We start from the raw sequence: 27,931 nt of genomic DNA, 5'->3' as shown, positions 1-27,931 counted from the left end.
AAATCAGTGCTAAAAACAGTTAAAAAGTTTAGGGTTTCATGTTTACTCAGAGTGAGACATCTCACCTTCATCAGATTTGTACATGAATTAGGTGACATAGTGAGCGCTCTTCCCTTAAAACTATCTTTGATGTAGTTTCTCTGTGAAAATCAATGTAATCAAGTAAGCTAGAAAAAACTGTTCATGTTGAAGTTAAATGTGTTTTACACGCTTCCTCCTTGGGGACGCCTCCCTGGCGTCCAGGAGGCATCCTAATGAGAATATAAAGATGTGTAAAATCACACAGATCCATCAATCTTTCCAAGGAGAACATTGGTGACTGTAAAGAAATCAACAATATTTCTGATGAATTGTGTAATAGCAGATTTTTCTCCCTGTCTCCTCAGACTGAGTGGCTGTAACCTCTCAGAGAGAAGCTGTGAAGCTCTGTCCTCAGTTCTCAGCTCCCAGTCCTCCAGTCTCAGAGAACTGGACCTGAGTAACAACAACCTGCAGGATTCAGGAGTGAAGCTTCTCTCTGCTGGACTGGAGAGTCCAAACTGCAGACTGGAAACTCTCAGGTACAAAGTTCTCCATCCTGTTAAAACATGATGGAAATATAAGTTTATAGACATTATTCATGATGCAATATTGACACTGTACAATATTTATAGTTTCTGTCCTGAAATATTTACACACATTTAACAACTTATACAGCAACATACATAATATCTGCAATGTACATAACACTGCTGTATATTGTATATATTTTTGATTATCTGACATTTTCATATTAGACACTGGTTGGAGCTGGCTTTAATCTTATTGTATGTGTGTGTAACATGGTATACAATGACAATAATAAATATTCTGATTCTTTTATATTATTCATCTACAGACAACTATATGTTACCTCAATGCAGAGAAGCTGAAAACAAACGCCTGGTCCCCCACCATTAGTGGGACCCACTGGTTACCCAGCCATTTTAACAGTACCCCTGAATTATTTCTGTGTGTTTCAAATAAAATAATTAAGATTTACAACAAAAAAGTAACAGAAAAATGTAACATAATGCATCATCAACTTCTGTTACCCTTTCCATTTACTAAAATGGACTATTCTGGCTCAGCACATAAATATCCCAGAATGCAGTGTGCTGATTGAGCAGCAGGAGAGATGAGAACAGAGAAAGATGAAGCAGAGCTATCAAAGCAGAGCTGGAAGCCTTAAAAAGTGAGAGAAAAGAAAAAGGTGTTATTCTGCTAAAATGGTCTGAAGCCCTGGATGTTTTCTAAACAGCCACAGATCTCATTAGACTTAGACAAACTTTATTGTCATTTTGTATGTACAGAGTGTATACAAAACGAAATTTCATTGCATACAGCTTACGACAGTGTAATGAGATTGCAGTTGGAGTAAGATAACATTACAATATAAGGTGCAGCATTGACAGGAATGTAACAATGCTGGAGAAAGAAATTTTTTTGTGATAATGTTCTTCCTTGTTTATGGTGCAAAAAGGCATCAATATGAAAAGTTCAGTGCAGTGCAAAATAATATGGTGCAAAAATGCAGTAAACGTTCAGTTGTGTACTATTTAAATGGATTATAAAAAGTTGGTATGATGCAAGTGTGGTGCAGAGTCGAGTTAGAGTTCAACAGTTCAGCAGTCTGATGGCAACAGGGAAAAAAGCTGCTGCAGAACCTGGTGGACCTGCAGCGGATGCTGCGGAACCTCTTTCCAGAGTGCAGCAAGGGGAACAGTCCATGGTGGGGGTGTAAGGGGTCTCTGATAATGTTACGGGCTCGGGACACGCAGCGCTGGGATGAAATGTCCTTAATGGAGGGAAGAGGAGCCCTGATGATCCACTCTGCTGTCCTCACCACTCTCCTCACGTTCTTCAAGGCGTCTCTGATCAGGCCCACCACCGTTGTGTCGTCTGCAAACTTCACGATGTGATTGGTGGTGAACCTGGGGACGCAGCCATGTGTCATCAGGGTGAACAACAGGGGGCTCAGGACGCAGCCTGAGTGCCTAGTGCCTCCTTGTCACCAGACTTGAAGGCTGAGTTCTGTGCTCTTAGCGTGTGACAAACCTCCTCAATCATCCAGAGTTATTGGTTGGCCCAGGTGATGATGTTCTTTGTGGTGCTGACGTCCTCAATGCATTTGTTGATGTAGGCTGACACAGTCATGGCGTACTCATCAATGTTGATCTTGTTGTCATATGTTGCTACAGCTTTGAATATGTCCCAGTCAGAGCACTCAAAACAGTCCTGGAGTGCCTCCATGGCTCCCCCAGTCCACACCCTCACCTTCCTCACTGTGGGTTTAGCTCTGATCAGCAGGGGCTTGTATGCAGGAATTAGCATCAAAGAAAGGTGGTCTATAGAGCTGAGGTGGGGGCGGGGGGCTGCTCTGAATGCATCTTTTATACTAATGTAAACCAAGTCTATACTGTTCTATCCAGGGTCCGAAATTAACACTCGCCAGTCGCCAAATGTGAGTAAATTTCCCGTTTGGCGAGTGAATTTGAGAGGGCTAGCTGCTACATGGTGAGTAAATATTTGTACCAAATAAATTAAAAATAACATAAAAATAGCATTCGCACCCCATCTGGGCTGCGGATGACCCGTTTACAGCTCTGTCCATCCAGATCTAAACTCTGCCTTCTGCGGAGCAGGAGGCAAGGGGGGAGAGCGACTCCTAGATGAAGCGTTCATTAAGAACCGGCTGCACGCTGGATTAGAAAACAGTTCTGCTAACCAGATACAGTCTAAAACGCCAATTAGTCTGTTTATAAGTTTCGTTCTTATTTATTCTGCATTTTTTTAAACTACGTGTGCTGTGTTTCTGTGCTTCATCGCTCTCACTGCGCCCCCCGCCCCCCTCGGAGCCAGGTGCTTTTATCAACGGCCAGCCTTCAAAACATGAATCACTACGTTTAATGTCCTTCCACTCGTACCAAAATGTCCCAATTAAAGGCAATAGGAGAGTCAGTAGCTGTGTTTCATGCTCTTTTGTTTTTAACGACACAGAACCATTGGTGCCTCGGTGGGCGTGGTTCCTTGCTCTTGAATTCAGGTGCGCAAAATTACGTTACATGTAATTTAGGTACGGACTTTTAAGGGTCATTTTAAGGAACTTGTAACATCAGGGGCTTCAGCTCAGACCCATTTTTCCTTCTCTCCCCTCTAAAGGAGCCCTTTACAGTCTTCATTTATGCATTTTCCCCACTGTTTATCCAGCAGCTGGATCAGCGTAAAGATGCAGCGTGAACCCCTGCGTGCTTTAAGTGTTGCAGCTGAGGGAAAAATGTTGGACAGTATAGGCTTGATGAAACTCTGCCTCATTCACAAATGAGACCAACATGGATAGAATAGTGATAATCTGTAGTGTTTTTTATTACCTGGATGTAAATCTGATAATTCATATTGTGCCTTTTATACTAAACTTCATATTATTCTATCAAAGGTAAGAAACAAAGATTTCTCTTCCAGGGTCCAGTCAGCCACGCCCCCAACCACGCCCCCCAAAGATTAACATAATCTCACTCTTAATTTTTGGTTAAAATTAAGAGGTAAGGATTAATATTTTGGCTGGTAAAAAATATGCCTGCCCGGTTGATTTTTACATCTACCGGCCAACTTGGCTGGTGAATCAGGAAGTTAATTTCAGACACTGGTTCTATCCCCGAGTCACAAAATCCATGTGTTGGTAGAAATGAGGGAGAACAGTCTTCATATTGGCCTGGTTAAAATCCCCAGCAATGATGAAATCCCCCTGCATGTGTGCAGATTGCAGCTCGGAGATAGTCCAATAGAGAATACTTATAGCCTATTTAGTATTAGCGCTGGGAGGCACAGAAACAGCAGTGATGCTAACAACAGTAAACTCCCTGGGCAGGTAGAAAGGTCTGCAGTTAACAGTCAAAAGCTATATGTCCGGAGAACACAGCCAGTGAGAGATCTGGCATTTTTACACCATTTCTTGTTCATGTAAACAGACAGCCAACCCCCTTTGGCCTTCTTGCTGAGTCCACTGTTTCTGTCGTAGCGGAAAGTAGCTAGCTCCGCCAGGCTAACGCCACGTTCTGGTATCGATGAAGTAAGCCATGTCTCCGTCAGGATGAGAGCGCAGCAGTTACTCAACTCCCTCTTTGCAGAGAGTTCAAGAGTTAGATTATATATTTTGTTTTCCAGTGAGTGAAAGTTGGAGAGCAAGATGAATGGAAGCGGCGGTTTGTAGGGGTTAGCTTTTAGCTTAGCTGTTAGCCCACTTCAGCCACGCTTCCACCGCCGGTCACACCGCCTTCACGCGCACCCCCTCCGGAGTGTGCTGCTCGGCGAGTCTGATTCATTGCGGGCCTCTGGGACTTGTGCCTGAAGCACTCTGAAGCCACGTAAACAATTGAGAGTAGTTGTATAGTTTTAGCGTTCTGGGCAGCATATTTTTGTTGAAAATCCTCGCAGGTTGTCGAGAGCCATTGCAGCCACAGCTGTCAGGGCGCCGCCGGTAGTATATACGTTATAAATTAAGAATGACATTTAGTTGCTTGTTAAAAAGATGCATTAGGCCCCAAAATGTCATTTGATTGAAGTATTTAATTTAAACACAATCAGACTAGTTTTTATTGCATTACATATAGTCACTACCTGCTCCACCATAACCTGACAAAGAGTCAAAAGAAAAAGAAGACAGAAAAGATAATTTGTGCACAAGCAACACCACGACTGCTCAACTACTTCCACAACCAGGACCCACTGTATTTGAAGGTGAAGTTGCTTATTTCGGCTTGACTTTATTTCTGAGAGAAATAATTTAATTATCTCCCAGTTTCCCACAGTAAAGCAGAACATGAGTGGTAGATAGTTTGTCCTTTCCATGTCCCAGTTTCCTGGTCATCACGTCTGCCAGAGTTGACTCAGCACATACCAAACACACCTAGGCCAGAGCCCATAGTGACAGGGAAACTAGTGATGAGACAGCAAGAGAAGAGATGCAGTAAGTGGGGAAAATATGGAGAAAGGTTTAATAAAGAGTGGAAGAAAGGGAGCGCACTGAAAGACTGGATCTGACCTCAGATGGGAGATTTCTCAAGGACATTCTGCTGATTTTGCAAGTGTGAAATATGTGCTCACCATACTCTGCTAATGTCACTGATCCAAACCACTGCTTTATTCTTTATCTCAGCTTCAATTCTTGACTCCATCAATGAGATTAAAGCGATCTAATCACCAGAACAATGGTTCTACTGGGATCACCAATTTATCTTTGGTATTTTAGGTCCAGTTTGAAGTTTCTTAAAGCCAGAACCTTCTGCAGAGTTTGTGTCAGTTTGCAGTTTGCATCCCAGTGGAGCTCTAGTCAGGATTAAGCTGTTTAAATGTGTCAGATGCTACTTTTTATTAACCTGACTCTCGCCAGCTGTATGTCGCTCCGCCTAGCTTCACTCACATACATCTGGGACCTCTCCATAGGAATTGCCTTAATTGAAGGCTGGGCCTTATCAAAGATCCTTGCATATGATTGGATAAGCCACTTGTCTGTCATCTTTATCGACGTGCTATTTCAACCACTCACACCGAAGCTAACCCGTGACGCTGTGAGAGCGACGCAGGGGAAAAAAACAAAACATTTTTTTTTTTGTAAATGTGTTTGCGGCTCTAGTGGCACGCGTTTTATTGACAGTGAGCTGACAGGAAGAGGGGAGAAGACAGGCGGCAAAGCGGAGTCGATCCCAGGCCGACCGCGTCGAGGACTAAAGGCCTCCTAATATGGTTTGTGCTAACCGCTCCGGGGCGCGTCCGAGTCCGCTAGGGACGTGCCCCGGAAAACAAAACTTGCCTAATCCGGTCGGGAGAAGGGTGAAAACATCATTTCCACCAACAAAAGCCTTCAGAGCCGTCCCCTGATGTTCTTTTAATGAAACAATATTAGGTAGATTGGACAACACAGAAGAAATAGCAGCATCAATGTTAACGCTTGCTTCCTCGATGCGAGCCGCCATTGCTATCAAAACAGTCTCACGTCACGCTCACTTCTCCACTACGTCACATCTATGAAACTCCAGCACTGCGTCCTGATTGGCCAGACAATAAAATTGGTTGGAGAAAACACTCTCTATGGGAGAGGTCCCAGATGTATGTGAGTGAAGCTAGGCGGAGCGACATACAGCTGGCGAGAGTCAGGTTAACTTTTTATAACCTACAGAACAAAATACAGTTTGATTTCTAGTTTATATTTATTAAAACCAGCTGAGCAGCAGCTTCTTGAGCTCTGCATTCTCATGTTAACATTATGTGTTGAATTGTGTGTCTCCAGCTTGTCAGGCTGTCTGGTCTCAGAGGAAGGCTGTGCTTCTCTGGTATCAGCTCTGAACTCCAACCCCTCCTATCTTAAAGAGTTGGACCTGAGCTACAATCATCCAGGAGACTCAGGAGTGAAGCTGCTGTCGGCTGGACTGAAAGATCCACACTGGAGACTGGAAGCTCTCAGGTATGGAGGGATAAAGGTGTGTAGACAAAGTTTGGATTGATTTATGATCCCAGATCATAAATCAAAACCTCTTCAATTAAATCCCACCTATCCATCTCCTACCCCTCTTATCACTTGCAGTCAGAATAATTGTATAGTTTATTTAAATAAGTCTAAAGGTTAATTAGAGTTTAATGCAGTGTCCCACAATGGGAAGATTCAAGATGATAATGCAAATCCTGGCAGGCTCAGCATGATGCCCTTGTAGTGGATATTAATAATTATCAATTAAGTAAGCACACCAATAACCTTTAATCAAGAGAAAAGAAAAAATGCATCTTTGTCTTTGTAACTTCTTTAATTCAGAGGTGAGAAGCTTTTGAATGTCTCTGTCCCCTAATGTATCCAAAATGCTGACAACCCAGGGTCCAGACCAGGAAGCAGAGCCGTAGTTTAACACACCTTTCTGCAGCTTCTGTACTATTACCCACCCGTTACCCTATTATGACGGTGTCTTTCCCACGGCCAAAACTGAACAGGTCAAAGACGGATCTAAAAGGAGCAAATCATAGAAATCTAATGAACATCAATACGGCTCACCCTGAACCAAAAAATAAAACAATTAAATGTGGTCTATTAAAACAAGGTCTCTCCATTAAAAGACTTTGTTAGTTAATGAATTGATTTCTTATAATCAGATTTATTTTGTCTCACAGGAAACTGGCTACAAGAGAACTACGTTAGTATGAGTCAGCTCCTTACAATTATTTAAATTTCCACATTCCCAGATCTACGGGAAGAGAAGGAGTAGCAACCATCTTTCTGTCTGATTTATTAATTAGTCCCAGGCCAATTAATAACTACAGTTCTTTTGAACATTTAACCCTCAGTTTCCCTCATCCAAACTGCAAAGCAATAAAACCTCTTCTGTTTGTTGTTTTGTATCGTCCACCAGGTCTTTACTCTCAGTTGTTGGATCAGTTGTCAGACTTGTTATCTGATTTGGTGTTAAATACTGACAATGTTATTATAGTGGGGGATTTTAACATTCATGCTGACACAGAACACGATAACCTTAGTGTAGCCTTTAAAGATAAGATAAGATTGGCTTTATTGATCTCACATTGGAGAAATTCACGTCACATCGGCTCAGTAATCAGAAGAAGGTGCCAAAAGTAGAACAAGGTGCATCAGGTATATACAGTGTGTCCTCGTTTATACAGTGGATCAAAAAGAAGTAGATAAGAAAATAAGAATAAAAAAATGCAAAATAGAAATAAGGCAGAGGATATCTTATGTACGTTCTCTGTGACTTATATACATGTGTATTGACATATATTCAGGTGTAATAGCAGCTGAAGTCATTTCTTTCAGTAGTATTGCAGAGTGTATTAAATAGAATTGCACATTAGTTATTGCACGTAGGTTATTACAGTTACAGTTATGGTTACACTTGTGCAGCATTGTATAATCTGATGGCAGCAGGAATGAATGATCTGCGGTAACGCTCCTTTTTACAGACAGAATGTCTAAGTCTGTCACTAAAGGAGCTGCTCAGCTCCTCCACAGTCTGGTGCAGGGGGTGGAAGGTGTTGTCCATGATAGATGTGAGCTTGGACAACACCCTCTTCTCAGCCACTTCCTCCACAGAGTCCAGAGTGCAACCCAGGAGAGAAGTGGCCTTCCTTACCAGCTTATTTAGCCTCTTCCTGTCCCGCTCTGCGCTGCCAGGGGCCCAGCAGACGACAGCGTAGAGGAGGGCTGAGGCCACCACAGAGTCATAAAAAGTCTTGAGCAGAGGCCTGCTCACTCCAAAGGACCTCAGCCTCCTGAGGAGGTGGAGGCGGCTCTGGCCATTGTTGTATAGAGTGTCTGTGTTATGAGTCCAGTCCAGCTTATTGTTGACGTGAACACCCAAGTATTTGAAACTCTCCACTGTTTCTATGTCCTGCCCTGGATGTTCACAAGTGAGTTAGGTGGGGGTCTTCTCCTGAAGTCGATTACCATCTCCTTGGTCTTGCGGGTGTTTAAACACAGGTGGTTTTTCTCACACCAGTCAACAAAGTCCATGATGACCGACCGGTACTCCAGCTCATTCCCCTCAGACACACAGCCCACAATGGCCGAATCATCAGAGAACTTCTGAAGATGGCAGCTATCCGTGTTGTAAGTAAAGTCTGAGGTGTAGAGGGTGAAAAGAAACAGAGACAGGACGGTGCCCCCCGGTGCTGCAGAGTGCCACGTCTGACTGACAGCCGTTCAGCCGCACGTGCTGAGGGCGGTCAGTGAGGTAGTCCATGGTCCAGTTAGCCAGATGTTTGTCCACCCCAGCGTCCTCCAGCTTCCACCTCAGCAGCAACCGGTCTGATGGTATTGAAAGCGCTGGAGAAGTCAAAGAACATGACTCTCACAGCGCTCCCGGTGGTCTCCAGGTGGGTGAGCGCCCGCTGCAGCAGGTAGATGATGGCATCCTCTACTCCGATGTTGGGCCGGTAGGCAAACTGCAGCGGTTCTAGGGTGGAGCTCACCACGATGCGCAGGTGAGCAAGGATGAGGCACTCCATGGTCTTCATCAGGTGGGAGGTCAGGGTGACTGGTCTGAAGTGGGCTGGTTCCCTGGCGTGCGGTGTTTTGGGAACCGGTACCACACAGGAGGTCTTCCACAGGCTGGGCACCACCCCCAGGCTGAGGCTGAGGTTGTAGATGTAGCTGAGGACCTCACAGAGCTCATCAGCTCAGCAGCCTTGGGGGGATGCCATCCGGTCCTGAGGCTTTCCTCTCCACACATCTCTGACGTTTTTCTGCGCCAGCTGCTCCTCCATCTTCTTCCCATACCTCTTCTTTGCCACCCTGATCTTTCACTGGAGCTCCCGCTGGACTCTACGCTGCTCCTCTCTGTCCCCTGAGTAGAAAGCCCTCTTCTTCTGGTTCAGGAGGACTTTCAGCTCAGGGGTCACCCAGGGGGGGTTATTTGCAAAACACCATAGCCGTCGTGTTGGAACAATGCTCTCCACACAGAAGTTCATGTAGCCAGTGATACATTCAGTCAGGCTGTTGATGTCGTCACCATGAGAGCTTTGGAACATGCTCCAGTCTGTGGATCTGAAACAATCCCTCAGTCTCTCAGTGGCGTCATCTCACCAGACTTTCACTGACTTCTTCTGTGCTATTGTTCTTCTCACTAGTGGAATGCAATGAGGGAGCAGGTAGACTAGATTGTGGTCCGACCGTCCAAGTGGGGGGAGAGGGGTGGAGGTGTAGGCGTTCTTAATATTGGCATAAAAAAGGTCCAGTGTTTTATTTCCCCTTGTAGCACACGTGACGTACTGGGTGAGCGTGGGGAGGGTGGAACGAAGGGGGGCGTGGTTGAAGTCCCCTGTGATCAGCAGGAGGTCGCGGGGGTGCTCTGTCTGCAGTTTGTTTACCGCGCCGTGGATCCGCTCACACGCCACCTGGCGTCCGCGGAGGGAGGGATATAAACACAGAGCACGATCACGTGGCCAAACTCTTGCGGCAAGTAATAAGGTCTCATACTCACTGCCAGGATTTCAACATCCGAGCTGCATATCTGCTGTTTCACGTGAACATGGGCCGCATTACACCATCTCTTATTCACAAACACCGCCAGCCCCCCTCCTCTCTTTTTCCGCTCTCCGCCAAAGTTCTGTCTGCGCGGAGGAGTTTAAAGCCGTTACAGTCTCATTTAGCCACGTTTCTGTGAAGTACATGATACTAACGTCTTTGTACCTCCTTTGGAAACGGGTTAGCGCTGCTAGCTCCTCGGTCTTGGGGGGTGGGGGTGGGGGATCGCACATTACCCGTGATAACCGATGGTAGGTAACTCTTCCTCCGCTTTGTCCTGCCGCCCCTGCAGCCTCTCCGTCTCCTCTGTATTTCAGCAGGTATCGCAGGTTTCTCAGCATGTTGATGAGCGGGGCCGCAGCACGTAGAGTCCCGTAGCCCGAGTAGCTGAGCCCGCGTGTAAACAATGGGCTCGGAGTCGCGGACAAAGGGGTCTCCCCTTACCGCTTCAAAGAGTGTCAAAAGTAACAAAACACTCAGTGCTAAAGTCCCAAAAGTATGCCTCTTCGGTGCACATAATCCCGGAGAGCCAGGTACGGCATTCACTAATATTAAAACACTAAAAAAAAAACACAATAAAGAAGAGAAAGTAGAGAAGTAAAAGATGCAGCCGAGGTGACTGGAAGCTGTCCGAGCAGCGCCATCTTGGAAAAAAAAAAGAAAAAAAAAAGAACTATCCTAGATTCAATTGGTTTTGCTCAAAATGTGCATAAACCAACAAACTCCTGGCTTCATACTTTAGACCTTGTGCTGACATATGGCATTGAGTGTGAAGAATTAACAGCATTTCCTCACAACCCTGTCCTATCTGACTGTTTTTAATAACCTTTGAGTTAAATTTAACTGAGTTCTCCACCCCCAAAAGAGGGTTCCATTATAGTAGATCTTTATCAGATAATGCTATATCAAACTTTAAAGAGTCTGTCCCCCTTTTAATATCCTCAGTATTGCAGAAATGCCCTGCAGATAGCAGCAATGTTGTTTCTTCCCATTCACAAATAGACACCTTTGTTAATGATGGGACTTCCTCATTGCGTTCTGCATTAGACAATGTACCTCCCTTGAAAAAGATGATTATTCACAAGAAGCTGGCTCCCTGGTTTAATTCAGAGCTGCGTTCCTTGAAGCACAATGTTAGGAAATTAGAGAAAATGGAGTTCTACACACCATGAGGAATCCTACCAAATCTCGAAAGACAGTCTATTGTTGTATAAAAAGACCTTTCGCAGAGTTAGAGCAGCATATTTTTCATCATTAATTGAGGAAAATAAAAATAATCCTAGATTTCTCTTTAGTACAGTTGCCAAATTTACCCAGAGTCACAGCTCTGTTGATCCATCCATTCCCTTAGCTCTTTGCAGTAATGACTTTATGGGATTCTTCATAAATAAAATAATTGGCATCTTCCCAAACATGATAACCTCATCCTCAGTAAGTGAGGCAGCATTGAAGGAATCTTTAGAACCTGCGCAGTGTCTGAACTGTTTAGAAGCAGTAGAGCTTTCTGAGCTATCTAAAATTCTAGCTTCATCTAAACCTTCTACTTGTATGTTAGATCCGATACCAACCGAGTTGTTTAAAGAGATATTCCCTCTGATCACACTGCATGAAAAGTGAGATTTTCGTCACTATGCGGCACTGTAGATTGTCGTGGAAGTTCAGGTTAACGGCTGTTCACGGCAATTTGCAGGCAACACCGAAAACTGCCGTGAATTGTCAGAAATTGACGTGGGCCTACCTTGGGAGTTGTCCCCCCATGACCCCCCTCCTCCTAATTCTAGGGGAGGCTTTAACATGTAAATGAAAATGCTGTGAGCTAAACAAATGTAAATCAGGGTTGCAGGGGGAGTTTTACCCCAAGTGACATTTTTCTAAAAGGTAAGAAAATCTCTGGTACAAATAGATCAGGCTCAGTATAACCTAAATATAGACTCTTACATTTTACCTTGAATTGATTTATTTAATTAAAGTATGCTAGATTACTGTGTATGCCATTAGCAATGGCAAATGTTATGTAAAAAAAATACACAAAATAATTTATTTAAAAAATTTGTTTTAATCAGAATCAGTTGGTAAAATGTGAATCAGAATCAGCAAGGTAAAATGTGCATTCCATGCAAACATTAGAATCAGAATGAGAGGTCTGCAGAGATCACAGTCTCCTAGAGCTCAACTACTGTGCATAGTGGCGTGACTACAGTGACCTTTTCTTTGGTCTTACTTAAATGCACAGAGGATGTATTAACTACACATCTCACAGCAATGCGCTCAACTGGCAGAAATGATGCGGGGTATGACGTGTCTGTTCCCTGCAAGCCCCAAACTTCTATTGGCTTTCGTTCTGCTGACACCAAAACACTGTGCTTCACATAAAGCATATCAGCTGTATCATTGCATGACAAAGTCCCAACCATTTGTCTTCCTAAAATACTGGCAAATTCTGCACCATATTCACATGTCCATTGCATATGAAGCTGTTGGCTCTGCTGAAATTGCCTCATAATCTGGACTTCAATTGTCCTATTGTTGTGATTAAACTTTCCCAGTATTCCATTAAAACGCTCAAATGAAAGCAGGGTTAACATGGGGTGCAAGTTTTGAATCGCATAAAAATGTGTATGTGTCACTAATTAGGTCAAGAATAGATTATGGGAGTGTGGTATATGGTTCAGCGGCTAAAAGTAGGTTAAAAAAATTTGACGTTATTCAAGCTAGAGCATTGAGAATTTGTTTATGGGCAGTTAAATCAACTCCAGTATGTGCTTTACAAATAGAATCAGGAGAAATGCCATTATGTATCAGTAGGCAACAGATAATGGTTAATTACTGGATAAATTTAAAAGGACATAATGAAGATCATCCAGTTAAGAAATTATTAGAAAGTTGTTGGGAAAGACGAAAGGGTCAATTTAATAGTTTTGGATGGATTGGGGATGATAGAGCAAAAACATTTAATGTATATAACAAAGAATTCAGTCCAACAGTATTGTGGCCTTTGAGACCTACATGGATATGGAAATATATTAATATAGATAGATCATTATTAAATATTAAGACAAGAAATATAATAGATATCTGCCAAGAATTTTACAATCAAATACAGATTAAATATAATGATTATTTGCAAATTTATACTGATGGTTCGAAAAATCCAAAAAATGAAGCAACTAGTGTAGCTGTAGTGATTCCTGAATTAAAAATTAATATTTCAAAAAGAACATCTAATTATTTTAGTATATATGCGGTAGAATTATGTGCTATATTATTAGCTTTAGAATGGGTGGAGGATACAAATATAAATAAAATAATAATTTGTAGTGATTCATTATCTGCATTATTAAGTATAGAAAAGGGATGTACAAAGATTTTTCGTTTTTTTTTTTTATTCTGGGATCATAAGGATTTGAAGGATATATATTAGGATCCAATAGATGGCAGTAATGCAACAACTATGGATGCAAGCTGTCGTTAAATCCTAAAGAAGAAGAAGAAGAAGACGACGACTTTACTGTGTTTGGATTTTACTGGTATGCCGGACAACGTCTCGCGTTCAACTCCTCTAGGACGCGATCCACAACTTTCAGCCAGTCCGCAGACTGACGAGAAGAAACTGCGGTTTGCTATCAGTGGACTGTCTCGTCAGCTTACTCAACATACTGCCGACATGAATGAGAGGTTCACTCAACTGCAGAATTCGGTAAACTCCAGGTTGCTGTCTATAGAGGACAAGATGGCGGCTCTGCAGTCGAAGAACTGTGCTGGAGAGACTAACTCCATCAAGAGAAGACGGATGCACAAAAGCTTGCGGTAAGAATATATTTGATGACTGCTAGCTAAGCTAAAAATAGCCTAGCCATAACCCAAAGCTAAGGGTGTATTTTTTGTGATTCACAGTACGCCGTCTTCACAACTCGGAGACAAATTTCAGGCGCTATGAACCGGCGCAAGGGTAAGATTTAAAGAATATGCTTTCATTCTGCGATAAAAGGAAATAGATACGGATAGATACCGATCATAACTGTACATTTCGTTTTCACAGACTAAGCACGCCTCATAATGAGGCGGTTACCTCCTATCTGCTCGGAGCAATATCTACAGGCCTCGATTTACACTATATTGATAAAGACGACATTGTGTGTAAGGGACTTGTTTTACTGTTTCTCCCTTGTTTTTAATGTTACTGTGACTTGCGTTTGGTTTTTATTCATACCACTCTCATTTATTTGTTTTCCAGCCGCCTTCTAAGACGTATTACGAGACGGTACGCAGGAGCTTCAGATATACGCAGCCAGAGAACTCAATGCGGGCGGAAGCTGCCAAGAATTCAGCTCGGAGTCGAGCGAGAAGAAAGAGGGTAAGACTTTATTTGGTGACTATTTTTCAGGTGCATTGATAGATGTGTTGTGTCCATACGCAGTGCATCCCATCGCATAATACTGATTCATTGTTTTGTTTTTTACAGCTGCTGGAATCGAGGCAGAGCGTGCTAGCTGATGAGGAAGTGGAACTCTGGAAGTCCGCCACCGTCGACCTCATGTCTGACGAGGAAGATGGCGTCGTTGGCGGGGTCTCTGGATGGATTGTACGGCCGCCGTCATTTCGTAGGCCGGATCTCTCTGAACTCTGTATGAAGCTGCAGTCCCGGTTAGAGGCGACGGCGAAGTACAAAGCCATGCACAGCAGGCGTCTGCACATCGGACCTGCCTCGGAAAGAATGCCGCCAGCAGTTGCCTACAACCCCGAGGAGGCGCACGGACAGTTCACGGAGTTGTAGTTTTTTGGATACGCATGTGTGGGCAGATCCTCGCGTTGTATATAGTTGTGTGTGTGTTTTAATAAAGCTCTTTCTTTGCATAAACATCTTCCTGGCAAATGTTCATTTCCTGTATAAATTCATTCATGTCCTTGAAGGTAGCCTAATGATAGTGTAGTAGCCTACATAAGATAACATGAATATACAGCATAATATAAAAAAAAAAAAAAAAATATATATATATATATATATATATATATATATATAAAATCAACCAATCACGAGTGATTTTACTAGTTTGAAAATAATGGTTTCAGCCAATACTGAGTAAGAACATTCTGGCCTGCCCTGGCCACGTGTGGTTTTGCTGCCAATCAGGAGCGATTTTACTTATTTAAAAATAGTGGTTTCAGCCAATACTGAGTAGGTTATTCAAGCCAGACCTGGCCAGCCGCGCGGGTTCGCTGCATTCATATGCTAATTAGGGCCATTAGTGCAGCTGATCGCTCTCCACATACGTCAGAGTCCGGTTCCGACAATTTGTGGCACTGAAAACGCCGACAAGCACGGGTTGCAAATTGTCGTTAACTGCCGAAAATGACGGAGATCTGCGGTAGTTTACGGGGACGAAAATCTCACTTTTCATGCAGTGTCAGTGGCACTATTTTAGACATGATTAATCTATCCTTGGTAAATGGATATGTACCACAGGCTTTTAAAGTAGCTGTTATTAAACCTTTACTTAAGAAACCTTCTCTTGATCAAGATGAGTTAGTAAATTACAGACCTATATCTAATCTTCTTTTCCTATCTAAAATTCTTGAGATAGTAGTTGCTAATCAACTTTGTGAACATTTACAAAGTAATGACCTACTTGAGGAGTTTCAGTCAGGCTTCAGAGCTCATCATAGCACTGAAACAGGAGTGCTATCATAGCACTGAAAAAACAAGGTCACTAATGATATTCTCGTGGCCTCAGATAATGGACTTGTGTCTGTACTTGTCCTGTTAGATCTCAGTGCTGCATTTGATACAGTTAATCACAATATTCTCCTACAAAGACTTGAGCATACTGTAGGGATTAAGGGGAAAGCATTAGGCTGGTTTAAATATTATCTGTTGGACAGATTCCAGTTTGTTCATGTTAATAATAAATCTTCCTCAAACTCTAAGGTCACTTGTGGAGTACCACAGGGTTCAGTCCTTGGACCAATTCTCTTTACTATATATATATGCTTCTGATTATTATCAATATTATCAAATTATCATACAGCATGGGATTAATTTCCACTGTGTATGCTGATGACACTCAGCTACATTTATCCATAAATCCTGATGAAGCCTATCAATTTCTTCGACTGCAGTCATGTCTTGATGACATCAAAAGCTGGATGACTTTAAATTTCCTGCTTTTAAATTCTGACAAGACAGAAGTTGTGATCTTTGGACCAGAGTCCTCAAAAAATAAACTTCTTAATCAATCACTTAATCTGGATGGCATTAACTTGGCCTCTGGTAATAAAGTAAAAAAATCTTGATGTTATTTTTGACCAAGACATGTCATTTAGTCCCATATTAAACAGGTTTCCAGAGTTTCCTTTTTTCACCTCAGGAATATCGCCAAAATTAGAAACATTCTGTCCAGGAGTGATGCTGAAAAACTAGTCCATGCATTTGTTACTTCAAGACTGGACTATTGTAATTCTTTACTGTCAGGAAGTCCACAAAATGCAGTTCAAAGTCTTCAATTCAATTCAATTCAATTTTATTTATATAGCGCCAATGGGGTACCGCGTACGTGACATCACCGCCTCAAGAGCAACGCCCCTTTTGCCGCTTAGGTAGGGCAGACAGGTAAAGAACGTCCGTAGCAGCCAGTTATTACACGCGCAACAGAACCAGCGATATGACCGACTTTGCAGCCATTAAACTTTCCCAAAACGATGTCCCAGGCGTATAGGCTATAGGCTACCATGATAGCCTATATGCTATCATGGTAGCAGGCGTTTCATTATTAACATGTCGGCTACCAAAATACTCTTACCTGTTCACTACTTGATGTCGCTGGAATTGGGTCAGGATGTTCTTCGGTTGTGCCCTTTCCTCCGACAAAATGCTTGCTACATATGTAGGCCGACCGCACCGGTGGACCAAGCGCACACATTTCTCCTTGGCACTCTTGAATTTCGGGAAAGTAATGAAGAAAACATCATTCATATGCGGCCAATCAGCGTACCTCGAGTCGCTGTTGCACGTTCCATAGAAACAATGTTTATAAACCAAGGTCTTAGATTTTGGAAAAAGCAGTCTTTTAAACGAGTACAACCTAGGCTAACGCACGTCTCTTCCACAGCAAAACAGCGGCGGGTCTGGGAGTTTGCCCTACTGCGTACCACGTGATGTGACGTCATCGTGACGTTACATTTCTAAAAATAGCTCGCTCGCGGTACCCCATTCATGAAACATGTCATCTCAAGGCACTTTACAAAGTCAAAATCAATCAGATTATACAGATTGGGTCAGATTATACAGATTGGTCAAAAAAATTCCTATATAAGGGAACCAGTTGATTGCATCAAAGTCCCAACAAACAGCATTCACTCCTAAAGAAGCGTAGAGCCACAGGGAGAGTCGTCTGCATTGTCCATGGCTTTGCAGCAATCCCTCATCTTCAGCTGATCCAAAATGCTGCAGCAAGAGTTCTGATGAAAACCAACCAGAGGGATCATATTTCTCCAATTTTAGCTTCCCTTCATTGGCTTCCTGTTAAATCCGGAATAGAATTTAAAATTCTTCTTCTAATGTATAAAGCCCTTAATAATCAAGCTCCATCATATATCACACCCTGTCTAATTTTAAGACTAATCTTAAAACTTTCCTTTTTGACAAAGCTTCTAGTTAGAGTGGCTCATGTTACCCTGAGCTACCTCTATAGTTATGCTGCTATAGGCTTAGGCTTCTGGAGGACATCAGGGTCTATTTCTTTTACTCTACTGAGTTCTCCTACTGTTCTCAAATTTGCATTGCTTGTCGTCATTTCAGCCTTTTAACTTTTTGTTCTCTGTCACTTTTCTCTTCATATAAGGTACACCTGGCCTGGCGTTCTGTTAGCTGTGACATCATCAGGGGAGGCAGATCATCCACTTTTACCATATAACATAGAAAGTACTCCTGGATCAATGTGTGCTTTCTGTGTCTCTGCTCTGTCTTTTCTAACCCCCAGTGGGTTGAGGCAGATGAGCGTTCACACTGAGCCTGGTTCTGGTTCTGCTGGAGGTTCTCCTCCCTGTTAAAGGGGAGTTTTCCTCTCCACTGTTGCTTCATGCATGCTTAGTATGAGGGATTGCTGCAAAGCAATCAACAATGTAGACGACTGTCCACTGTGGCTCTGCGCTCTTTCAGGAGGAGTGAATGCTGCTTGGAGAGACTTGATACAACCTGCTGGGTTTCCTTAGAGAGGAAACTTGGAGGATTTGATGGAATCTGACTTTGGAAAGTGCCTTGTGATGACATGTTTCATGAATTGGGGCTATATAAATAAAATTGGATTGGATTGAATTGAATTAACGCAGTCAGGGAACAGCCAAGAGAAAAAAAACACTAAACTTTAATACATTCTGGATTAACAAAGAAAGTGGGAGTAATCTTCTGAGGAGTGCAGCCACTGGTACGATAAAGTTCCTATCTAACTCAACTCCTCTCTGCATCCTTGGATGTGCAAACACAGTAAATCTGTAAGCATATCTTTCACAGAGGAAAGTTATGCAGGATTCATCCAGACTAGATATGTCGGAGCCGCAGCAGAAAGATTTAAAAATACAAAGACAACTACTCATAATCTGAAGGATCTGTAAATTAAACTAGCTGCTATAGACGAGTGATGTTCTGAAGGCAGGACTGTGGTGCAGTTTCCAGGCTCACCACCAGGGGACCGTTTTTAGTCATGTTATAAGGGATGTAAAAATGGTGTTTCTCGAAGCAGTGAGGATCTTTACAAGCTGAGTTTTGGAAGCAGTCTGTGGTATTTCCTGACAGTGTGCGTCCTTAAGACTGCTGAATTTTGTTTATTGTCCAATCTGTAACGTTCCTGGCACTGGAGCTGATCTAATTAGGCAAGGCAAGGCAAATTTATTTATATAGCGCAATTCAGTACAAAGACAATGCAAAGTGCTTTACATGATTAAAATATAGCAAAATAAAACAGAATAAAAGCAAGTAGGAATAAAATATAGATAGAAAATAGAACAAAAAAGTGGTGATTCAGTTAACTAGGACAGTTGAATGCAATGTTAAACAAATGTGTTTTTAATCTTGATTTAAAGGAACTAAGGTTTTCCACATCTTTACAGTTTTCTGGAAGTTTGTTCCAGATAATTGGAGCATAGGAACTAAATGCTGCTTCTCCGTGTTTGGTTCTGGTTCTAGGTATGCAGAGAAGGCTGGAGCCAGAAGACCTTAGTGGTCTGGATGGTTGATACACTGATAACAAGTCTGTGATGTATTTAGGAGCTAGGCCATTTAAGGATTTATAGACTAACAGAAGTATTTTAAAGTCTATTCTCTGAGATACAGGGAGCCAGTGTAAGGACTTTAGAACTGGGGTTATGTGCTCTACTTTCTTAGTCTTAGTGAGGACGCGGGCAGCAGCATTCTGGATCAGCTGCAGCTGTCTGATCCACTTTTTAGGCAGACCTGTGAAAACACCGTTGCAGTAATCAATTCGACTAAAAATAAACGCATGGATTAGTTTTTCTAGATCCTGCTGAGACATCAGTCCTTTAATCCTAGAAATGTTCTTCAGGTGAACCACTCAGCACACCTAGTCAGTCTTCACCCTGCCTGCAATCAGGGGTGGACTGGGACACAAAAATCGGCCCTGGCATTTTGGACTAGACTGGCCCAGAATCAGATCTATTCAGTCTTCCAGATACTGTAGGGTAACATTGGACTACTGTGCACTCACTGTGTAAAAAAGGATGCCAATGACAAAATAAACCATTTGAAACATGTAGAAATCCTGTCAGAGATGATGAGAAGGAATAAAGATTAGACAAATGTTGCACAGAATAGTATTCTTATCATTTGTAATAAATTTAAGAAGTTCCTCTCACCTTACTAATTTACATGAGCAGCTTTGTCAGCAACCCACTCTTCTCAGCCACCTTATCTATCACTGTGTCTGTGTCTAGGGCCATGAGGATGTCTTTTTCAGTGGCCATCAACATAAATGCCTCCAGCTTGCTTGCAGACAGCTTGCTCCTAAGTCTGGACTTAATGAACTTAAGCTAAGCCTAGAGAAGGTTTTTTCACAGGCCACTTGGGTAAGGGAAAGGGTCAGCAAGAACTTATAAGCAAGCCCAAGGAGATGATAAGCATCTGAGAACATGTTAAGCCGCTGTAGCACAGTGGGCAATTTTTACAGAAAGCACGGCTTTTACCCACTATATCCGTTTCCTCTTGTCCTTCCGCTCCATCTTCTACTGTTCTAGTCATGTAATCTTCAAGATGGGATGCTTTCAGTCTGTCTCACTGTCCTGCTAAACATTTCAGCTCTGATTGGAGATTGTCCACTGTTGCACTAGTGCTGAATTTCATCAGACATCTACTCAAAACTTCCAGAGCATTGTTGGGCAGAGTAGTGGTCCGGAGCTGTTCAAAGTTCCTGGGATCCAGCCATGCTAAATTGGTGAAAAGAGTGCCATGTGTCATAAACCTTCTATGAATAGCCTCAAGAGCAGTGTCCAGAATTCTGTTGTGGACATTTAGTTCAAACACTTTCTCAGCATCAGTTGGAGGCTCATCTTGAGCCATTTCTCCTGCTCTAGTCTTTTTTTCCTTTCTCGTTTCTGAGGCAATGCACTTTCAATTTATATATATATGTGTGTGTATGGTCTTGCACAGCTTTTTTCTAGTGTTGCCACTCTGCAGCTTTAGTGTGTCCAGTTTTGCAACATGGTGCAGCATGTCGGCCCACCGGGCAAATGCCCGGTACGCCCGATTACCAGTCCATGCCTGCCTGCAATCAATCCTCAATGGTCGCTCGTTTGGACCTGCCTAGACTGCTGCTGGAGCTCTGCCACCTCACCTCATACCTCCCCTCCGTCTGGTTCTGCTTGTCATCGCTTAACCAATCGTAATGGCAGACCCAGGCACGCCGTCACAAAGCGCCGCCCTCTCAAACCAAAACACAGAGCACGTGAATATGTCGCAGCAAGGAGAGGTGGAGGAAATTGTTTCAAAGGGGTTTTACTAGTTCACCAGTGTGACAGAAATAAAACCAGCGATTTGTAAAACTTGCAAGGAACTGGTAAAAACAAAGTCTGGTAACGCAACCAACTTGTTTCATTACGTAAGCCGCTCACACCCGCAGCAGCGCGAGCTGTGTCAGCCCCGCTGCGGCTCCGCGTCTTCGTAGGAATCTTCTGGAAGTTCTTCCAAAACAAAGCAGGTATAGCAGCTAAACTGGGCTCCCTTCTTTGTGATAAAATGACGAAGCGTCCAAGCGGCATAAGGACATCACGCATGCAGTAACATGCTTCATAGTGATGGACATGCTGCAGTTGTCTGCAGCTGAAAAAGCTGGCTTCAAACAATTACTCGCCACTCTTGATCTGTGCAACGAGTGCAGGGGAATCAGTGCAAAATGAGCTGCAATCTGTCTCTTTCCACGCCACAACCTCGGACCTCAGCCCTGCATCAGCCTCTCAATTGACTATATAGAAATAGAATGGACCCTGAGGAGTAACTAGTGTACTGTTCCCACCTAAATAGGCTATTCTATTTATATATTTGTTATACTTATTTTGGTTATTTTACTGGTCAATTTAGTTTATTCTTTGTCAGTATTTAATGACATCACCAGGTCTCTTAAGTTATTTTTCTTTAAAAAAAAAGTTATGGGTAAAAACGTTGGTTAAATAATGATTTAATTGAGATTTAGTGTTAATGTGTTCTTTATTAAAAGTAAGTCATTTAGCAATATCATAAGAGCCAGGTTTTAAATATTTTTGATAATTATCGATATCGATCAATGTGGTGTAAAGGGCTCCTTTAGAGGGAAGAGGAGGAATAATGGGTCTGAGCTGAAGCCCCTGATGTTACAAGTTCCTTAAAATTACCCTTAAAAGTTCACACCTAAACTACATTTAATGTAATTATGCTCACCTGAATTAAAGAGCAAGGCAGCAGTAAGAGGCACAGAAACACGGCGCATGTAGTTAAAATAATGCAGAATTAATAAAACCAAACTTATAAAGCAGGTGGCCTAGTATTGAAGCCAGAGCCGTGACTGTGGGAGCTGAGTTTTTTCCACAGGAGAGGAGGACTAAACGGAGCAGAGCGTTTCTGTTAGGATTATTATTCATCTGGCACAAGGGACCTTTTTAGTTTATAATTTGCTCTTTGAGTGAAGCGACTACTGAGTTTGGTCTCCATATTCACAAGCATGGAAACAGGCCTGCAACATAGGGTTAGCTTGGTGTTTGCTGGCTTTAGCTTTAATTAATAAGCATTTAAGCAAATATTATTGAACTGTGATTTTAGATTGACACCCTGAGTGTTTTTATTTTAGTGTTTTATGCAGAGAAGCACTTGTTACTTGTCTTTATTTCATTTAAAGGTCCTAAAGTAGATTTTTTATTCACCTTTTTTATCTTCCTAAATAAAAGGGGGAACATTAACACTTTATACCAGGGGTGTCCAAACTTTTTTAGTGAGGGCTAATACTGTGTGTATTTCTAAGTCAGCTACAATGTGAAGAACATTGCAGTCAGTGGGAGCAGTGATGCCGTCCTTTGATTGAAGGATGGCTGACATGTCAGCAGAAAGTTTTTAACAGAGAAAATCTTTGTTCACATCTGGATGTTGAGCCCAACAGGCTCATCATTGTTTTTGCGTGGCGTCTCATCAGAGGAAACTTGGCATTATCCAAAGAATTCAGAGAGGGAGAGAAGCTGATGTTGACTCTACAGAGAATCATCACATTGCATTTCAATCAGTTCTAACTGCAGACTCTCTTCCACTTCTTCTGCATCCACCAGGAAGGGGGTGTAGAACAGCTGGATTTGTTTTTCAATGACAGAAAAGTCTTGGAGATGCTGGTTGAATTCTGTCAGCAGAGATGCAATCACAGACACATATTTCTCCTTTTTAGCAGAAAGGTCGGCCTTTGGAAAAGCAGACGTGATTTCAGACAGAGCAGGGAAGTGTGTTCTACCACTCTGATGTGGACACTGAATACGGGGATGTACTCTACCACTAAGATGTGCGCTGGCTCAGCCGCGGCTCTGTGCTGCAGCGCTTTGATTGGCTGAGATCAGAAATGGAGCAGGTTTTAACAGAGAAGGGCCGACCTCTTCATGAACTAAGTGACCCTCTGTGGCTGGCAGACCTGGCATTTTTAGTTGATCTTACGCATCATCTGAATACACTGAACAAGAAGCTACAAGGCAAAGAACAGCTGCTGCCACACCTGTATGCATCCCCGTATTCAGCATCCACATCAGAGCGGTAGAGTACATCCCCGTATTCAGCGTCCACATCAGAGTGGTAGAGTACATCCCCGTATTCAGCATCCATATCAGAGTGGGAGAGTACATCCCCGTATTCAGCATCCACATCAGACAGGAAAGCCTGAAATTCTCCGTGCTACAGTCCTCTAGCTCCAGTTATGGTGACAGTTTTTCCATCAGTGTTCATCACATGGCCCAGCTGGACAGTCTTGGCACACAGCGCTTCTTGGTGGATTATACATCCTAACAGCCTCACCTCCGCTCTCTTTTACCTTGGCGCACACCAACCATGCCGTTCCTTTGGGCTCGCCCGTCATGGCCGGAGCTCCATCCGTTGTTGCTCCACAGAGCTTGTCCCATTTAAGCTCCATCTTTTCAGCTGCCTCTGACACAGCTTCAAAAATAGCTTTTCCTGTCGCTCTGCCTTTTAGGCTCATCATATCAAGCAGCTCCTCCCTACAGCTAAAATTATCATCTTCTCCCTTAAAATAAATGAACAGTAGCTCAGTGTCTGTGTCATATGTGCTCTCATCACTGCTATGGAGTAAAAATCAGAAGCACAAGCCTCGTCTCTCAGCTGAAGTTTGGAGTTAGCGGATAAGTCCTGGTTTCTCCACACACCTGTATTTCTGGATACGCTCACATTGTTGAAATCCACCACTTTTTCTGGCCAAATTATTTCTGTGACTTTGATGAAGCTCTGCTTTATGAAATCACCGTCTGAAATGCTTGACTTTCTGTGTTGGTTGGGCACCGGTGTACAATGTGTAGCTCTGATGTTTGGTCTCATAGTGCCGACGAACATTATACTCTTTCATCACAGCAACATCTTCATTACAAATCAAACAGACACACGTTCTGTAGATTTCTATGAAGAAATACTCATTTTCTCACCGTCTTTGAAATCTTCTTCACTCACTTGGTATTTTACGTTTCTTCAGTGCTGCCATCTCTGGTGACTCGTGGTAAAAGTTTTTCTTTGCTTAGTTTTGTTTCTGTGGCTCCATCTAGTGGTGAAACTGAGAAGTGAATCCATCATTCACGATCCAAGTCATGATGGATTTCATTCATGCAGCAACAATTCAACTCTTTCTGAAAACTAATGAGACCTTAAATAATGGAGGTTTTTACCATCCAGACCTTCAGAACCAGATCAGCTCTTCTTGGTCTCATTGTAAATGTGTGCAGCGCCACCTGGTGGTGCTGTTTGGTAGAGGAAGAGCTGAAAGGTTGGAGGTGTTTGTCAGAGGTCTGTGATGATGGAAGCCTCTCCCTGGTTTGTGAGTCTGAGCTCAGAGATCAGATCTTTTTTTTTTTTTTTTTTTTTTTTTTCCCAGTGTCCTGTCTAGCAATGTGGCAATAAAAATTGATATCTTAATGCCAAATAGAGCTCGACAGATTTTACTTTCACAAGTGGAGCAAACAGCTTTCGCCATAATGCTCCGCTTGATTTGTGCGTGAAAATAGCTTTATTGTGATTCCTGCAGGGAGAATTTCAAATTATATGGACACTACAATGGGAAAGTAGGAGAGTAAAAGAAAAACAAGAAGAGAAAAAAAAAGAGAAAGAAGAGGTGAAAGAAAGAAGAGATAAAAGGAAGAGAATGATAAAACGTCCTCTGTCTGCTCCATCACCTGGAAAGAGACACAAAAAGAACAGCACAACCAACAGACATAAAGCAACAGATACAATCGTGTAACACCTTGATACCATTGCTAAATCATATGTATTATTATTTAAGCTGACATGTGTAATGTGATACCTAAAAAAGAAAGTAAAAGAAAATAAATAAATAGATTATAGCCTTTCTGTATGTAAGTGAACATTTAATACCTGGGACCCAGCACCTGTGGGAGTTTGTGAGAGTGCACTAGTTTAGGTGAAAATTATCCAGAAGGAAATAGCTTGATAGTGATTGTGGAGAACCGAAGACCCACCTTCCCCGAGCACAGAGGCAGGAGTCAGGGGACCCGTAACCCCGGACTCCCAAAGGGGCCCCCAAAGCAGTGCGCCCGAGAGGGGCCTTCACAGGAAATCTGCAAACCCCCCCCCCCCGAGGAAAGAGGAGAGACGACCCCGAGGAAATCCCCCAGCCACCGCAATGCTGACGCCCCCAAGAGCCGCGGGGACGAGCCCGTGGGCTCTGCCGGCAGCCGGCCGCGCTGAAGTGGTCCTGGCCCCACGGCAGGGGGCGGGGCGCCCCCTGCCGCGGGGGCGGATCTTTGGAAGATCTTTGATTCTTGTTGAACTCTTTGTTGAATGTGATGCAGCTTCTCCTTTTTAATGTTTGTATTTCTGGATCTTCCAGTGTGGCCACAGCAGATTTCCACAGGGCTCTTTAGTCTTTCATTCCTCATCTGTGTGTGGGAGTGTGGATGGAACAGGGATCAGAGTTGGTGTCAGTGTTTAGATTGATTGTATTTTAATGCTGATTTTTAAATCAGGTGGAGCTTCCAGAAATGTTGACTTAGTTTCCTGATGTCCTTTTAGGCTTCAGGCTGTTTCTTCAGGTTGTTACTGAGGGATTTCCTTTCTCCTCTCTGTTGGAGCTTTTTCTCTGTTTGGACAAATGAGTTGTGCTACAGCGCCACCAACTGTCCTCAATACATTCACTGCAGGTTGTAATGTTTCATCATCATCATCATCATCATCATCATCATCAGAGCCCAGGTGTCTGTCTGCTCTCAGCTCTTCTTTCTTTCTCTGGATTTTTACAACAAGTGGACGTGTCCAAATGTTGGACTGGTCCTTTCTCAGTGGAGGACAATGTGTGTCTGAGAGACATGTAATTGTTTGCTGCTGAAAAAGACTGATGGTCTGACCCCCCTCCTCCTTTCAGGGTGGAGCCTGCTGGAGTCCGATGGTTGACACCAGGTCTGAGGAAGTGTAAGTGTGTTTTTCATTTGATTCATGACAACAAAGCAGCTCACATTCAACCATCTTCAAACTGTCCATCACTCATTCAGGAGTCATCATCAAAGTGTCAATAAATGATCAATAACTGCAGCTGGATTGTCTTTGTTCTCTCCATCAGATTCCTGTCAACTCACAATTGACACAAACACATTGAGCAGAAACCTCATACTGTCTGAAGACAACAGGAAAATTATATATGTGAAGGAACTTCAGTCATATCCTGATCATCCAGACAGATTTGATGATCGTCAGCTGCTGTGTAGAACTGGTCTGACTGGTCGCTGTTACTGGGAGGTCAAGTGGAGAGGAAGAGTTGAAATATCAGTGAGTTACAGAGGAATCAGGAGGAAAGGAGTCTGTTGGTTTGGAAGGAATGATCAGTCGTGGAGTCTGAGATGCACTGATGATGATGGTTACTCTGTGTGTCACAATAGCAGACAAACATCTATCTCCTCCGTCTCCAACAGAGTAGCAGTGTATGTGGACTGTCCTGCTGGTATTCTGTCCTTCTACAGCGTCTCCTCTGACTCACTGATCCACCTCCACACCTTCAACACCACATTCACTGAACCTCTGCTTCCTGGCTTTGGGTTATGGTCCAGGTCCAGTTATGGTTGCACAGTGTTTTTGTGCTGATTGAGTCTAAAGAATCTCCTCCTGTCAGAAAAAGCCTCTTCCTGTTGAACAGATAGTTCAGTCTTTAGATTCACATGTTAAATCTTCCTTTTGTATATTTGCTGCAGTTCTACTTCATGTGTTTTAATGAGCAATAAACAGATTTTCTTCTGTGTTTGATTCATTTGCTGCTCATTCTCTTCTGTTCCTCTGATCAATTTTCGATATTTCAATAAAACTCTGATGCTTGTTTCAAAAAAAAGTTTTTTTTTCTATCAACACTGACTTTCAAAAAGTCCTAATTTACAGTAAACATTTCCATCTTCTTTCTGACATGTTATTAAATGATAGATTTTTTTTCTTTAGTCAAATAAATCAGCAGCAGAAACTCAAAGCAATCTTGAAAAAACCTTGAAAACACGTTGACAATGAAAGAAGAGCCGACGCTGACTGTCTGGGACTAAAATCAGCTTCTTTACTTCCAAACTGCTGACTTTGACAGACTGAAGACCAGTTTTTCATTTTCTAGCTAAACACTAAACCAGAAACTGAACAAACACCACCAACAGAACCACTTGAAGCACAGACCTGACGGCATGGGCGGGCATTGGTGGGGAAGCTGTACTATTTTTTTTTTTACCTCGGAGTGGCCATCGTTCTACTATCTTTGATGTGTCAATCATACAATTCAACCAGTCAAATCAATGACTGAAGACAACATGCTAGCCAATTACAGCTGGAGAGGGGCGGGTCTCTGGGTCACACAAATACCCTATAGAGATAGGCCGCTGCTGGGCTGTGGTCACCATCGGTGTCGGTAGAGCGGGATAGAGATTCGGTCTGATTACTAAATAATTACAAGAAGTGACAACGAAGAAAACGAGAGCGATCTGGAAGCAGCGCTATTAATTTCTGTTTAAAATTTAAGCATGTGTTGATTTCAGCATTGAAGTCAAGACTGGAGTAAACATTCATGCTAGGAGGGTTTGCTAGACAGCTAGGAGCACCAGGAGCAGAACCAAGCAGTAAAACTGCCAAAATGAAGAGACCTGGGTTACTTGCAGGCAGAAGGAAACTCTGCTTTGCTCTGATCCTTG

The 27,931-nt window shown here is 42.9% G+C and overlaps 2 protein-coding genes and 1 long non-coding RNA gene across 4 annotated transcripts in view; all 3 read left to right on the top strand.

Annotated features, from left to right (window-relative positions):
- LOC110368114 (NLR family CARD domain-containing protein 3) overlaps positions 1–26,973 on the top strand; it is a 33,863-nt gene extending 6,890 nt beyond the window's left edge. Inside the window, exons 7-9 of the mRNA XM_036151246.1 lie at positions 6,305–6,478; positions 26,143–26,189; positions 26,338–26,973. Of these exons, the coding sequence (XP_036007139.1) occupies positions 6,305–6,478; positions 26,143–26,189; positions 26,338–26,855 (739 nt within the window). The 3' untranslated portion in view covers positions 26,856–26,973. The remainder of the gene's footprint in view (positions 1–6,304; positions 6,479–26,142; positions 26,190–26,337) is intronic.
- On the top strand, positions 13,332–13,967 carry LOC118567109. Its single transcript, XR_004933485.1, has 3 exons — positions 13,332–13,714; positions 13,770–13,846; positions 13,934–13,967. It is a non-coding gene; the product is annotated as an uncharacterized LOC118567109 (long non-coding RNA).
- LOC118567105 (uncharacterized protein C14orf93-like) lies at positions 13,965–14,842 on the top strand. 2 transcript variants are annotated; one of them, XM_036151257.1, is made up of 3 exons: positions 13,965–14,176; positions 14,286–14,393; positions 14,502–14,842. In XM_036151257.1, the coding sequence occupies exons 1-3, from the start codon at positions 14,096–14,098 to the stop codon at positions 14,811–14,813; spliced, it is 501 nt and encodes a 166-aa protein (XP_036007150.1). In that variant the 5' UTR covers positions 13,965–14,095; the 3' UTR covers positions 14,814–14,842. The 2 variants fall into 2 exon arrangements, with proteins under 2 accessions (XP_036007150.1, XP_036007149.1); XM_036151256.1 differs by having other exon boundaries at positions 14,274–14,393.
- Positions 26,974–27,931: the final 958 nt, after the last annotated feature.

The sequence above is a fragment of the Fundulus heteroclitus genome, chromosome 20 (genome assembly GCF_011125445.2).
Source record: "Fundulus heteroclitus isolate FHET01 chromosome 20, MU-UCD_Fhet_4.1, whole genome shotgun sequence".
Lineage (NCBI taxonomy): Eukaryota > Metazoa > Chordata > Actinopteri > Cyprinodontiformes > Fundulidae > Fundulus > Fundulus heteroclitus.
The sequence above is the reverse complement of the archived record's forward strand: the minus strand, read 5'-3'. Positions and strand labels throughout refer to the sequence as shown.

Bases quoted from the DNA above. Each gene is read 5' to 3' on its own strand.
- LOC118567105 (XM_036151256.1), top strand. From the start codon at position 14,096: ATGAGGCGGTTACCTCCTATCTGCTCGGAGCAATATCTACAGGCCTCG. The intron at 14,177-14,273 runs GTAAGGGACTTG...TTTGTTTTCCAG, and splicing joins TGATAAAGACGACATTGTGT to CCGCCTTCTAAGACGTATTA. The intron at 14,394-14,501 runs GTAAGACTTTAT...TGTTTTTTACAG, and splicing joins GTCGAGCGAGAAGAAAGAGG to CTGCTGGAATCGAGGCAGAG.